Source organism: Pinus tabuliformis, chromosome 7, assembly GCF_031772625.1.
Source record: "Pinus tabuliformis cultivar Carrire ecotype Pingquan chromosome 7, CPIR1, whole genome shotgun sequence".
Taxonomy (NCBI): Eukaryota; Viridiplantae; Streptophyta; class Pinopsida; order Pinales; family Pinaceae; genus Pinus; species Pinus tabuliformis.
The window spans coordinates 641,665,410-641,681,453 of record NC_142293.1 but is presented as its reverse complement, the minus strand read 5'-3'; the positions used below and the strand labels follow the sequence as shown (position 1 = coordinate 641,681,453).

Below are 16,044 nucleotides of genomic sequence, written 5' to 3'. Positions count from 1 at the left end.
CCCTCTTATTGTGTAATGATGGCAAGAATTGACTTTTGTGTACTCTATTATTAAATACTATGTACTATATCACTAATTACTACGTACAATAAATATATAATTTGAAAAATAACATTATATATCAATTACTATGGTTTGTAATTAAATTCAAAAATTCCAATTTCTCAATGGTGTAAAGTATTGAATAGATGATTTTTATGGGTTTTATTTTTTAATTTACAAAAAAATAATCTGTAAAATATAAATTTGAAAAAAAATGTAAAAATAACATATGTACAATTTGTACAACTCTCATTATATCAATCTATACTCTAATGACATGACATGTGTATTATAATATGAGCATAATGTAAAAAAATTGTCATCATTCAATATTAAATAAATAATTATTAATGTGTTATCATTCTCTTCAATGTCAATTATATATATCTAACCTTTATCTACCAAAAAAATGTTTAATTATATTTTTAAAAATTAATAATAATAAAAGTTAAACAAATATTTGTATAACTCATTTTACAATTTTATTATGGAATACATACAATACATCATGACATTAAAATATTTTATTAAACTAAGCGACAGGGAACGCTAGCTATGCGGCCTTGTTTCAAGTAGCTGCTTCCCATTCAAACGAAGATACATTGTGCATGGTAACATAGTTCGCTATACATAAAAATAAAGCCATAAATCAATGTTCCCAAACAATTTTCAACACTTTCTAATCATCTTCAGCCTCCTCTTCATCTCCTTCAGCCCACCATGAAATGAGGCCCAAGCCACTTGAACTGATATCCCCCTGTCACAAAAATTCAACATATCAATATTATCTTAACAAATTATATTTCTTATACAAACATCGTTATATCCAATTTAGTTTCAAGTTCCAATGGTTTATGATCAACTGCATAAATTGTTATAATTTATTTACTGTTAAAAAATATAAAAAATAAAAAATAAAAAAACTAAAAACTGAGTTCTATCACACAAAATAGCCATTGCTAAACTTAGTTCTATCACACAAAATAGCCATTGCTATGGTTGCCAATAGGAAGATCAATTTAGTTATAGCCATTGCTAAGGTTGCCAATAGGAAGATCAATTTAGAACAGATGTCACCAGCTGGATCAATGAAAAGACTTACTAGATGTCAAATGAGCAAGGCTATAGATAAAACATTTCTTGGTCCATTGTCCTTTTCATCCACGTGACATGGAAGGCTTATTAATGTTCATATATTTAGTCTTGTCTGTCCTTACTGCCTGTAATGTAACCACAAATGCCAATTTCCTTGTTGCAAGTGGATATGAAGCAATGTTATCATATTCGTACTACTCATCAAATTGTTTGACCCTCGAAATTGGGAACCAGACCAGAACCGGAAAAAATAGGACCAAAAAACTGGTTTACCAAAACATACATAAAATATTCAAATTTTAAATATAAACACATATATTCATGTGCATCTATATGAACCCAAACTATTTATATACAAAAAATATGCAAAAATTCTCATTTATATAGCAAGAGTCCATATAACCAAAATAGCACTTAGTGCAATACATCTTCGAATCACATATACATCAACAAAGAGGCTCTAGATGGAACTCTAGTGTCTCAAAAAATCATGCTACAACAAACACCTACATATCATGAAAATCATTGCCTATATTGGGATCTTCATCATCAATATCACCGTCTAAGCATTAAAATAAGATAGAAAAAGCCTAACAGGTCAAATTGAGATTTTGTTTCATTGATGGTACATTTTTACTAGGGTCATGAGAGAGGAGTTCAACAATCAATGCCACTAACATCAAGGTACATAGAGGGCTTGAGTGCTCTTAATTAAAAGTTAGTTCCATACCCTTGTACATGAGTCACAATTGAATCTAACAGAAACATTGCAATTCCTCCAATCCTGAAATCCTAAAAGCTATTAAGTCCGTTGGATTTGAGTGGGATCTAAAATTCTATTTTTTCCATATGAAATCCAATGAGGTTGGAACCACTCTCAAACATCCTAACACAATTAATGATAATGTCAAAAAATCAAGTAAATTAACTTTAAGAATTTAGCATTACCATTAATTACATAGCATTAGTAAAGCCCTAGAGTTAAATATTAGGCTGCCCCAGTCATAAATTATTGTTTTCTTTAAAAAATTGCATTTGAAGGGTCATTGGTTAGATTATACAAAACCACCTGGTTCCATATAGAACCAGTCAGTTCAGTGAAAAAGGTTGAAATGGTGGGTTCCATACAAGAACCAGCTAGTTCGGTACCAAACTGGCCTTTTCCGAGTTAGTGCCACCAGTCAGACTAGTTTAGGCCCCAAAACGGTCAGACCGTGTGGTTCCACTAGTTTCAGTCTGGTTCCGATAGCAATGATCGTAACTGTGGAAAGTGGAAAGCAATCTCATCCAACGAATGTTGAAAATTTCCCCCAATGTATTTTATAAATCATCTATGCACCTGGAATTGTCATTTATCCTATCGCATATTTCATCCAAAGAAGCTTGCAAAATTGTCCACACGGACCTATATAATCAGACCCGCTCAGGGATGGAAAGTCTGGTTCCGATAGCACTGATCGTAACTGTGGAAAGTGGAAAGCAATCTCATCCAACGAATCTTGCAATTTCCCCCAATGTATTTTATAAATCATCTATGCACCTGGAATTGTCATTTATCCTATCGCATATTTCATCCAAAGAAGCTTGCAAAATTGTCCACAAGGACCTATATAATGAGACCCTCTCAGGGGTGGAAGGGAAGAGGAGAAAATAGTCAGCAACTGAGGTAATTTGAAATAGGGTCTCTCTGTGTAGTGGAGTGGAAAATAGGGTTATACTACAAATCTTCTGTCCACCTGGAGTTGTCATTTATCCTAGTGCATATAATTATGTTTGGGGCAATTTTATTACTTACACTCTTTTAGGGTATCTTGCTGCTAGAATGCCCCTACTGTCTATGACAAAGGTTCAGACACTTGAAATCCAAGTAGATCTGTGGGTGGAAGGTCCACTCCATCCAAAATGTCTGAGACCTTATTTTCCCTCTATTCTAAAAATGATAAAACCACTTTTAGTCCCAGGATGCTTAGGCAAACACTTTTTTTATTTAAAACATAATTTTTGAATCTCTGTATTATGGATTTTGTTTCAAGAATTGTTTTTCTCCCCATTGCTTGGTCTGGGTTAAATTTTTCGTCATTCATACATGATACTAGGCCATGTAGAGCTTCTTAGCCTGTCAGCTATATTTTGTGCCACAGACTAGTGCCTTTCTAGTCCTCCACCAAACAAGCATGTGAAGATCATATGAAGATTTCAAAAATGAGATTGAAAATATGGCAAGAGACATCATGGAAAAAGACAAGTTGGTGTATATCAATATTTTAAATGCCTGCTTTTGATGACATTATACACAGTAAGAAGGTGAAAGACCCAAAGCCTGCAATGATATATGTATAATACCAACGATAGAAGAAAGATACTCATACACAAAAATACACAAAGAAAAGCATATATGCAAGTATGAGAAGAGGATTGCCAGCACCGTACACAAGATGTACAATCAATAATCCATTGAGTATTGATAAAGGTACAGAAAGTCCAAAATTGGAATGTACATGCACAAGTGACGTGCAAAGCTTTTATCACTTGGCTTTTCTAAATAAAATAAAGTTCATCCAGTGAAAGGAAACTTGAATAAGAAAAAAGTTAAAGTGGTTAGGAGTTACAGTTAGAAATATAATAATAATAATAATAATCTATTTTTAAGGTCATGGCCTGGCCAATCACCAAATTGATGTAATTCTATAGTGCAATGCCACTTCTCACCCACTAATTCTACAATTTTGTTTAGGGAGAACAAGACTATGAGAACAAATGGACAAGAAGAAAGATGTCCACTGAAGGTAGGAATACCCAAGAGGATGATGTGAAGACAAAATCTGGATGTCAATAAGATAGGCTTGACATGTAGTGGAGTTAGATTTTTTTATGCATCTCAAAGTGTAGGTGACCTCAAAAAAAACTATCAATGGTATGTTCCTGATAAATAGTAGGCAACAAAACTAAAAGCAGTTGGGGTTGTCTTAGTTCACAAGATCCTCGTCATGGCCTGGCCAATCACCAAATTGATGTAATTTTATAGTGCATTGCCACTTCTCACCCACTAATTCTACAATTTTGTTTAGGGAGAACAAGACTATGAGAATAAATGGACAAAAGGAAAGAGGTCCACTTAAGGTAGGAACACCCAGGAGGATGATGTGGAGACAAAATCTGGATGCCAATAAGATAGGCTCGACATGTAGTGGAGTTAGATTTTTTGATGCATCTCAAAGTGTAGGTGACCTCAAAAAACTATCAATGGTATGTTCCTGATAAATAGTAGGCAACAAAACTAAAAGCATTTGGGATTGTCTTAGCTCACAAGATTCTTCATGCATGTTGCCATCTATAAGAGTGTCAAAGTGATCTGGATTGGATCTTTATATCATTTTTCATCCATCGCGATGCTTTCAGAGTGGAGGAATCAACTCACGGGACTGTTTTTATTGGCAGGACCCAGTGTAGCAAAACAAGGTCTGAAACCTTCCAAGAGCATTTTGAGTCATCAAACGATGTTTTTTGGGGGTAAAACTTTGCCACTTTAGCACCACACATTTTCATGTTATTCTACACGCAAATACCATTCTTCACTTCTCTAGATGTGCCATCAGAAGCTATGTGTCTTTCTGTCTCTTCCAATGTGGATCTTTGCTATGCTGGTCTCTTCTTGACCTCTTGGACTATAACTGGTTATGTTGGATCTAGAGGCCCTTCTGGCCTACCAGTGCATTATGTAGAACTTGAAAGATCTTCTCTTGAAGCCTCTTACTTTACTTCGTCCAAGGAATCTATGGAGACCTTCCTTAGACCTCCAATATGCCACTTTCTCATCAAAGGTGACATCTCGGTTGACCTCAATTTATTGTTGTTCTTGAATGTAAATTTTGTAGCCTTTGAAGATTCATTGTATCCAACAAATATGCCTTTCTTTCATGAAGGCTCAAGCTTGTTCCTCTTACCCTTAGGAACATGAACATATACAAGACAACCAAAGATTCTCATGTGCCCAACCTCTGGCTTCCTTTAAGAGAAGGCTTCTTCAGGAGCCATAACTTCCAAAACTCTATGAGGACTTTGATTTTGAGTGTACACAGTTGTCCATTGTTGTAAATGTATCTAGTTTCGATCTTCACAATTGTTATTGTACTCATTCCAATATGTATCTTATGTAACAAACAACAGAAGAAAAGAAAAAAGTTATTATTCTAAAGCATGGGTTTCATGCTTCTTATTGATGGTCTTCTAGGTAAAAGCATGTTCTTCATGCTTTTAGGGTTTTTTAGGTCATAGGATACATTGTCATGAGTCAAGGGAGTCAACATCATGTTTATAAAACCCTTCTGTGAAAGATGTAATTTGTAAAAGAATTTATTTTCTATCTAGAAAATATTGGAAACCTCCATAGTACAAGTCAGCCTAAAGAAGGGAATTTGACCCCTTGGAAAGGCTATATAAAGGAGCATATTCGACCTCATTTGACACACACACAAGTTCGATATCTAAACAAGAAGTTCGATCTGTAGCTGGGAAGCAAGAAGAAAAGAAGAGTGAAGGTCTAGAAGGCAAGAATAAGGAAAAAGATCTGTTGTTGCGCTCTATCTCTCTCACACGTGCAAAGATCTAAGGTTTCTGCAACTTCCAGGGAAGGCCGAAATTGGAGGTCTAAATTGCAGGTGAGCAAGTTGCACAAAAACAATACTCTTGAAGGATGAAGGAATGTAGTTGGTCAATAGCTAGATGATTGTATGAAAGATTAGGAATGCATATTTGAAGTAACTTTTGGGTAGGATTCATATGTACAGAATCTTGTAAATGTGATATATTTGTGAAGCAAAAGAATTTTTTATTATTATTAAATTGACTTGTTAAAGAATGGGCTTCATGCTTGGGTCAATTATAGGTCAAGCCTCCATTGTAGGCTTTAGGTTGTTGTCAAAGTCGTTTATTGGTCAAAGACTCCTCCATCAAGTCATCCTCTTCAGTGAAATCATCAACTCAGCCTCTTCATCAAGTCAGCCTCTTCAAGTCGGCCTCAAATAAATTATCTTCAATTCGGTTTCCTCAAATATACTCATGCCGGCCTAAAACAAAGACACACCTCTTCACAAAGTCATGTCGGCTTATTCATTGTGGGAAACTAAAATCACGGTCAAGTAGTTCGAATCTCTCTGAAATCAAGTTTGGTTATCACAAAAGTTCTCTTGGTGAAATCTCAGAAGAAAGGTTCGATGGAATAGAGGTGAACAAGCTCTGATCATCTCAGAGAAAATTTTGGATGTCACGGGGTTGGTAAATGTGGATTGATGCCACAGTGCTACCAAAATTCAGTGCTAACATATCATAGCCTTAGTGCAAAATCATTGTCTTGGAATTTCGGTGCAAATCAGTGAGAAGGGTTCGTTGTCACTACAGTGAGGAGGTCTCGGTGCAAAGTGTTATTACAGTGATAATCTCTTGGTGGCATTACAGTGACAAGGTCTTGATGGAATTACAGTAATGATGTTTCAGTGCAAACACAATGACAAGAATTAAATGCTAATACAATGACAAGTGAAAGGAAGATCAAACAAGGATGACTTGATGGAGGGAGTCTCTAGTCTAGATTGTAAGGCTCTTGGTCATCTCATCTTGAATCTACTGAAGGAAGAATTTTGCCCTGGTAGTGTGCCTACATCTTTTGTCCTCTTCTATTTGTTGTTTGGCATTAGTCTTGATGATAAGAAAAAATAAATTGAAATATCTAATAATAATAACGAAAACATCACAAGATAATGTCATAATAAGAGAAATCAATTAACTACCACCTCCTTGGATTTCTCAACATGGTATCAGAGTGAAGGTCATGATCAAAGGTAGTTTAGAGATCACTTATACATCTTTGAAATATTCTCAATAAAAGGTTATGTTTGCATTTATATTGAAGAGCAAGTCAGAAGGATTCAAAGGCATCTTAAAAGGCATGGTAAGACAATTTGGTCTTTTCAGAAAATGGGTAATCAAGCTCGGTACAAGTTCAGAAAACAAGAAAGGTCAATCATTGTATAGGAGTTTGGATCATCTTAGTTCATGGAAAAGGCATTGATAAAACAAGTATAGCAAACAGTTCAACAATGACTAGTTCAAGTTAAACTCAGAAAAGGGGTTTTTCGATATAAATCACAGTCATGTTATAAAAGAGATTTCAGACTTAGTGATGCATGGTTAAAGCACTGATATAAGGGTTGAAGCATTGCTATGATATATATAAGATCGAAACAGTGATAAATTTTGGTTTATTACAGCGAAAAAACTCAGGACCGTAGATTTGTGAGTATGGATAATCATTGTTTGGGTTATACCCATAATACCATTCTACAGTGTCATCATTAAAGAATTTTGTCACTCCTTATACAATAACAAAGATTAGCATGATACTACAAGTTTATGGACACTATTGCTATGTGTCTATCATCCATACAGAACCAAAGTATAAGGCACCTTAATGAACTGTGTCATCACATAAAGAATCCAAAGTCTATCCTATGGAAAATGAAATTGATAATCCAAGGAACCAACTTGAAGAAAGGACTCTTTGAGGATCTAAGCACAAGGAACCAAGTAAGTATTGTTACCAGTGTTGATAATATCGGTATCGGGAAAATATCGGCGAGGGTCCAGAAAATATCTTATCGGCAATATCGGCGAAAATATTGGCAAAATATCGGCAAATATCGGCAAGCATAAAAAATGCATAATATATTCATTTTTTTTTCAGATTTTTAAACATATAAAGCAATAACAACATGAAATAAACACATTGGCACATAAATATGAAGAAAACACTGATATATATGATGTCAAATAGAAATGATACATCAAAGGCGATACCAAATCCTGCTGATCCCTGATAATTGTCCATTCAAGGACTCAAATGTGGAGAACCAATACAAAATAACATCACATATATAAAAGTATCTCATCATCATGAGTTATATGTAGCACAACAAATCACTGTTTTACGAAACGGCCGAACCGAAACGGAAACGGCCGTTTCGTTCCGTTTCAATAGCCCCCAGCTTGACCCGGCCCATGACCCGGCTCGGTTGACCGGGTCAGCTATGACTCGGCCGAGTCAGCCAATGACTCGGCCGAGTCATAGCTGACCCGGTCAACCCGGCCGGGTCCCATCATGACTCGGCCGTTTCACTCATAACCGGCTGGGGCAGCGTATTACCAAAAAAAAATCAATTTTCACTTAACATTTGGCAGTTTAGAGAGATTTATGCTTATGCTAAACATGACTTTAATGATTTAATCTCAATTATGAAAGCAACATCTTCTTAGGATTCCATTATACCAGTCATGACTCATGACTAACTATGCAGTAAGCATCAAGTTGCCTTGACACATGGGCTAGAGAATGGTAGACCTCAAGAAAAGAGGATTATTGAGATGGGAAACTTCAACTTTGAGGTTGAACTAGTGCTTGTGTTTGAATTTATACAACCACTTGTTAATCATGGATTAGTGATATGCAAGAAAGGACGTGACTTCTTGGTTTCTATTGTAGAATCTTAAGGAATTGGAGAAATTAAACTCCGTCAATGTCAAATTGGCATTTCTAATCGTGCAAGCATAATTTCTACCCTAAAAAATTATTGGATGCACATTAAGTCTCCTCATTTAGTCGTTGTTACGTCTTCCAGCAAAATTAAGATCAAAGTGTATTTGATGATTGAGGTAGGATGGTAGCAAATATGCTTAGAAGTTACCTGTTCTTTGTATTAAAGATGACATGGGCAATGTAAAAATAACTATGACAGACTACAGTTGACTATGTATGTATTTACTATTGCAGACTACAGTTGACTATGTATTTACTATTGCCATTGGGTACACCGTCCCATTTTGATATAATGGATTGGTTCATGAGCCTACTTTGATCATATGTTGTCTTCCATGTATATTATAATGTTGTGTGTTTGGAAACTTGAATGAAAATCTTTAAAATTATGTTTAAAATATTTAAAATTATGTTTTTTTGTAAAAAAAATAAATATTTAATGTATTTTTTACAACGACCGAGTCATTGAAATCGAGCCGGCCGAGTCATTACCGAGTCCGAGTCCGAGTCCGAGTCGATCCTCGGCCGAGTCCGAATCCGAGTCCGAGTTGTAAAACACTGCAACAAATAAAACTAGCAGCGATCTATCTGAAATCACTGCCCTCTCCCCCTTTTACGGGAAAACATGATGGGCAGTTTGCCAGGCTTGCCCCTAGTAGTAAGAGGCCTTGACCCTGCCTCTGCACCTAATGTCAAATAATGAGTGCTAGGTATGGGGCTATGCTCTCCTATATCTATAGCAGATGGTGTTGATGCTGATGCTCCCGCAGTGTCCTCCTCCTCCTCCTGCTCCTCCTCTGAGTGCTGCTGCTCCTCTGACTCCGAGTCCTCCTCTTGCTGCCCCTGCTCTAATGGATCATCTGCCACTGGCTCTAACCATGAAGGTGACTCCTCCAAGAGAGGCTCCTCAGACTCCACCCTCCACGGAGACAATACATTAATATTGTCTAAGCTAAGTCACATGACACGAGGACACGTAAATACGAGTATTCAATACGAAACACAACGACCTGGAAACAAGACACGGGGGACATGTTTTATATATATATATATATACCAAAACATAGTTTTTTATCCATATTAAATTGCAGGTTGCAGCTTATCTAATCAAATTAAAATATAATTACTTCTCAAAGTTCATAGTTCACATTAAAAAAATAAATAGAATCAAAATTTACTATTTAGAAATTAGAATGTGGTATGCTTGGTCTTGATTCTTGAATATTCAATGTTCATTGTTCATGTACAACTTACAAGCACATAAGAAAATAACTAAAGTCTAATCCTATTGATTTCCTCTGCCCCTCTTGCGAGAAAATGCCACAGCTTTCCCTTTCCCTCTAGATGTAGATGCTGGTGTTGGTGGAGTTGGCAGTGGAGTTTGCTATGCTCTAGAAGCTGAAGAACTAGAAGTAGGAGCTATAGGAGGTAGACCACGTCCTCTACTGGTGGCAGGGGTAGCCCGGGCAGGTGGTGTCACCTGGAAACATTACAATCTCCCAATCCTGAAATCCTAAAAAACTGATAAGTTTGCTGCATTTTGAATGAAATCTAAAATTCTACTTTCTCCATATGAAATCCAATGAGGCCGAAACCACTCTCAAACATCCTGAGTCATTTCATGGTAATGTTAAAAATTTAAGTAAAAGGATGAAAATGAAGATTAAGGAGAATGTCACTTTTACTTTAAGAATTTAACATTACCATGAATAGCATATCAATACTAGGGCCTAGAACGCTCAAACCCTCCTTGGCAGCAACCACATAGCTCTCCCCTTCCTTCTCCAGCAATCAGAAATGAAAATGATATGAAAAAAAACCAAAATCGGATTTTTATAGGCCATGCAGAAATTTTTTACAGTCACCGGGCGATATTTTCAATTGTCGCGCGATATTTTCCGAAATATCGGCGATATTTCGGAAATCGCGCGATATTTTCAAAAGCCGAAAATATCGCGATATTTTGTCGGCGATATATCGGCTCGCCGAAAATATCGCGATATTTCCGAATATCGCCGATATCTCGGAGATATTATCAACACTGATTGTTACTACAAGAAGTCTAATAAGTTATCAAATTAGAGGTATGTAATCACAAGGTACGTATGTTCATGAGTTTTTAGATTTGCAGTATATCTAATATTAAATGATTCTTGCTTATAGCTAGTCTAGGGTAAAAATTGTAATCCCTAGATAACATGCATCCTTATCTTCTAGAGTTTACAAGTAATCTAGGATTTCAAACAAAAGTCCTTGACTGAAAGAAGGAATAACTTTTTATAGGATTCCATCCTCCATGGTTATGTAGGAGATCTAACTTGAGAAATTAAATCATGTTCTTGATATCACTTGTTTTGCTTGAAAGTATGCATTGCAAGTATAGAAGGTCATGGCTTACACTTCAAGAAATTCCTACAAGGTTTGTCAAGAAACATCTCCAGGCATGTCTTAGACTATAAACATTGTTATGTCTAGCATTGAATCATAATGATTCTTTTTTTGGGTGATTCATCACTTGATAAATCTAACCCCCTCATATTCTTAATTGACTTTATAGAACCCTAGACAAGTTCTCTGGAAAACCCTAACCTAAGGGTATGCTAATGTTAATGTTTGAAACCCTAAAACTGCTTAGGGTTACTGGAAAATGTTATTTGAAGTCTTTGTTGATGATGTCATGTTTAGGGTTGAAATGTGTTGTCTGAAATCCCAGACCTTTGAAGTTTTAGTATAGTAGGGTTTGCTTTGCTATGTTATGAAACCCTAGATCTTTAGGGTTTAGTTGAAGTCTATAAGCAAAACTCTTGTTATGTGTCCTAGGAATGAAACCCTAGGCATGTGTTCTTTTTGTTGAAACCCTAGCTTGGTCTAGATCGGTATATGTCTAATATGTTAATATTCCCTAACATGTGTTATGCTTATGATTGATAATGTATTCCTAGATATATGTGTTGACCTAACTATTAATGGTCATGAGTCCTAGGGTTTGGAAACAAGCCCTAGTCAAAGTTTGATGGTCTAGGATGATGTTGTTTTATAAATCTAGGGTTTCGCAGCTAAAACCTACTAGTAGGTAAATTCTCTAGTATGTGTGATACAACAAATCTATATAGTGATTGTTGAGAATTTGTAGATGGAAATCTAGGCTTTACATCAAACCCTACTAGATGTTAGTCATGATGTTGATTAAGTTGTGAATGGTTTTGATTGTAGAAGCTCATGTATAAAATCTAGGGTTGACATGAAATTCTATTAGAAAGTCTAACATATGAAATATGAAAATTGTTAGATGCATTAATTTGATTTGATTATAGGGTTTTCTATATGAAAGATCGTGTCATGTCATTGAAAGAATATTGAAACCCTAAACATAATGTGTTTGATATCTTGATGAGTTGTGAATGTGATTTAGAGTTTGTAACTAGACCTAGGCAAGAAGTTGAAGTATTGAAGTACAGTCTCTTGCTAATTATGTTTGCAAAATGCTTCCGTTATTATAAGATTTTGATATGGCTAACTTCATGCTTCTATAGTTTTGGTTGTACTTTCTATCTAAGTGCTGCAGGTACACAATCTTCAAGGTGGTGAAGATGATCAAAAGCAAAGTTGATGTGATAAGCATGATATGAACGTTGATGGTAATGATAACTCTAATGAGATGAATGGAAGCCACGAAATATTCATTATTGTCGAAAATAAGAAGCTAATCTCCCTGAGTTAAGAGGGAGCCTAGATAGAGAAAATCTCCCTGGTTGAGAGGGAGAACATAGTTTAGATCGGAGAATGAATTTTGAAGGATATGTTGTTGTATGTGAAGTTAAATAGGAAAGATTTGGTTGATAGGCCTACTGTGGTGAGAAGCAACATCAGGAAAACCTCGAAGGTTTGTATTTATTTATGAATATGTCAAAATATATTATTGATTGGGGTTGTGTTTATCTCTCGAAGCTTTTGATAGCATGTTGGTTACCGATCAGTTTGATTGGGAGAGATTTGTTGTCCTTGATCTGCTAGATCAAGGAGAGGCTTTGTGAGTGAAGCATTACCTAGGAGGACATCTGGTCAGCACTTTGTGTTGATGTCTAGGTCCCAAAGTAGGGAGGGTGGTGTGGGTCGTAGAGCTTTGACCGTGGATACACACCTAGGTCCCTGGGTTAATGGTTAGCAAGGAAGCCTGATGGTACCTAGAGAGGTTGAAAGCTTGAGTCCATCTTAGTCCTACCCGGATAGATTGCCCCGGTGAGGAATCTAGTCTATGGCATTGCGATGACTTAATTATTAAGAGATCAATGGATAGATTGCCCTGGTCAAGAATCTAGTCCATGGCATTGCGGTCCCTAAACTCCTTTGTAGATGATGTGTTTTGAGATCTTCCATGTACCTCTTTGCTTATATGTAAATATGAATACCACCCTAGTTAAGAGGGAGTGTTGAAGAATATAACTAGGTTCGGTCTTCATTATTGCACTTGAGTCAAATGTGATATATTTGTAGAGCAAAAAGATTTTTTTTATTATTATTATATTGACTTGCTAAAGCATGGGTTTCATGCTTGGGTCAATTATAGGTCAAGCCTCCATTGTAGGCTTTAGGTTTTTTGTCAAAGTCATTTTTGGTCAAAGACTCCTCCATCAAGTCATCCTCTTCAGCAAAGTCATCAACTCGACCTCTTCATCAAGTCTTCATCAAGTCAACCTCTTCAAGTCGGCCTCAAATAAATTATCTTCAAGTCGGTTTCCTCAATATACTCATGTCGGCCTAAAACAGAGACACACCTCTTCACAAAGTCATGTCGGCTTATTTATTGTGGGAAACTACTATAAATACAAGTGTGAAGACTTCGCGTAAAACACAATCAAGTAGTTCGGATCTCTCTGAAATCAAGTTTGGTTATCACAGAAGTTCTCTCGGTTGAATCTCAGAAGAAAGGTTTGGTGGAATAGAGGTGAACATGCTCGGATCATCTCAAAGATAATTTTGGATGTCACAGGATTGGTAAATGTAGATTGATGCCACAGTACTACCACAATTCGGTGCTAACATATCACAGTCTCGATGCAAAATCATTGTCTCGGAATTTCGGTGCAAATCAGTGAGAAGGGTTCAGTGTCACTACAGTGAGGAGATCTCGATGCTAAGTGCTATTATAGTGATAATCTCTCGGTGGTATTACAGTGACAAGGTCTTGATGGAATTACAGTAATGATGTTTCAGTGCAAACACAGTGACAAGAATTTGGTGCTAATGCAGTGACATGTGAAAGGAAGATCAAACAAGGATGACTTGATGGAGGGAGTCTCTAGTCTAGATTGTAAGGGTCTTGGTCGTATCATCTTGAATCTAGTGAAGGAAGAATTTTGACTGGGTTTTCCCCAAAGACTCGGGTTTTTCCTTAGCAGCGTGCCTACATCTTGTGTCCTCTTCTATTTGTTTTTTTGGCATTAGTCTTGATGATAAGAAAAGATAAATTGAAAGGTCTAATAATAATAACGAAAACATCACAAGATAATGGCATAATAAGAGAAATCAAGTAACTGCCACCTCCTTGGATTTCTCAACAGTTAGTCATAAATCATGCATGGTGAATCTTCCAATTGGTTGTATGATGCTTAATAGATGAATTTGACTTACTCTAGATGAATAAAGAATTAATATTTCCTCTTTAGATTATATAAGAATAGTAACATCTAGTATAGTCTCCAAAAGAAAATTGTAACTTGGTAATCAAGTTCGATCCTTAGGCACTCAGATGCATGAAGGAAGATTCATGTGGAGATGAACCACGAGGATGTTGATGTTTTGATGAGAAGGTCATCATGATGAGTGAAGTCTAATATTAATATTTCTTATTGGTTACCTAGTTAACATATTGTTTTGCTCCCTGAAAGGATATTGCAGGAATACATGAAGAATGTTGAGGCAAGCTCAACATATGATTTTGGCAATCATGAAGTCAAGATGTTTTCATTTTGCGATTAAGAGGTAGCAAGTGCGGGAAGATAACCTGAAGGTCAATCTTGTGCAACAACTAAGGATCACTTTCACAAGGAAGTTATGATTAGCTTGAAGTTCGGTAAGGCTCAATATAACGCCTTCATTGATGATGATAAGATGAAAGTGATGTGTGAGATTGGTGACCTGAACCCTGTCACAAGATTACAAAAAAAAAGATGGCTCCAAGATACCAACGAAGAAAGCTCGATATAATTTGATGCGAAGGAAAAAGGAAGCCATGCAATTATAAAGAGAAAGTAGTGGATACCCTTGTGGAAACAAGCTAGAAAGCTTGTGGTTATGAATTCTCATGTTAGAAAGAAGTCAAGGATCTCCTCTATATTTGAGAGGGAGTAAAGGAGTCTCCTTGAACAGGACCAAGGATCTATTTCGCAATCAAGAGGAAATAGGGATATCCTCTTTGGTTGAGAGGGATTGATAATGGACATGACATGTGCATTCTCTTCTTCATGTGTCATGCACTTGACCATGACTAACAGTCGTAAGTCTAAGTGAAGGCCTTGTAGAGAGAATGGAGGATTGGATAAGCATATGTAGTTTCCTTAAGGATAGAACATCCAAGAAAGGAAAGGAACTGACACTCTTTGAGGATAAGACAGGTATCCAAGATAAGGGTGGTCAAAGAGGACGGACATCATTGAGGATTGGGAATCCAAGATAAGAATAGTCCTAAAAGGACATACCTTGTGAACATTCGAGTGGGATATGTGCATTGTAGATGTAGTGCAGTATCACACATAAATCCTCCCAGCACAATGCTCTTGAATGAAGTTGAGCTTGTCTAGTTAAGCCTCAAAGACAATGTTGGTTATAATGTTGATGCTTACAGTTGGCTTATCAATCCGACTTTTCTTATGAGAACTCTTCAGTCTGAGAATGATGTTGTAATGGTTGTACAATTATGAATACCTCCCTAGTTAAAAGGGAATGTTGGAAATGTAACTAGTTTCGGTCTTCATAATTGTTATTGTACTCATTTCAATATGTATCTTATGTAACAAACAAAAGAAGAAAAGAAAAAAAAAATCTTATTTTAGAGCATGGGTTTCATGCTTCTTATTGATGGTTTTCTAGGTAAAAGCATGTTCTTCATGCTTCTAGGGTTTGTTAGGTCATAGGATTTATTGTCATGAGTCAAGGGAGTCAACATCATGTTTATAAGACCCTTTCGGGCAAGATGTAATTTGTAAAAGAGTTTATGTGTGTCTAGGAAGTCTTGAAAACCTCTAAAGTACAAGTCGGCCCTGACAGCTTCAAGTCGGCCTAAAGAAGGGAATTTCACACCTTGGAAAGGCTATATAAAG

At 36.3% G+C, this 16,044-nt stretch overlaps 1 protein-coding gene across 1 annotated transcript in view; it reads right to left on the bottom strand.

Moving 5' to 3' along the window:
* Positions 1-435: 435 nt before the first annotated feature.
* LOC149249085 (RNA polymerase Rpb7 N-terminal domain-containing protein) overlaps positions 436-16,044 on the bottom strand; it is a 172,640-nt gene continuing 157,031 nt past the window's right edge. The window contains exon 8 of the mRNA XM_089456163.1: positions 436-799. Within this exon, the coding sequence (XP_089312289.1) occupies positions 722-799 (78 nt within the window). The 3' untranslated portion in view covers positions 436-721. The remainder of the gene's footprint in view (positions 800-16,044) is intronic.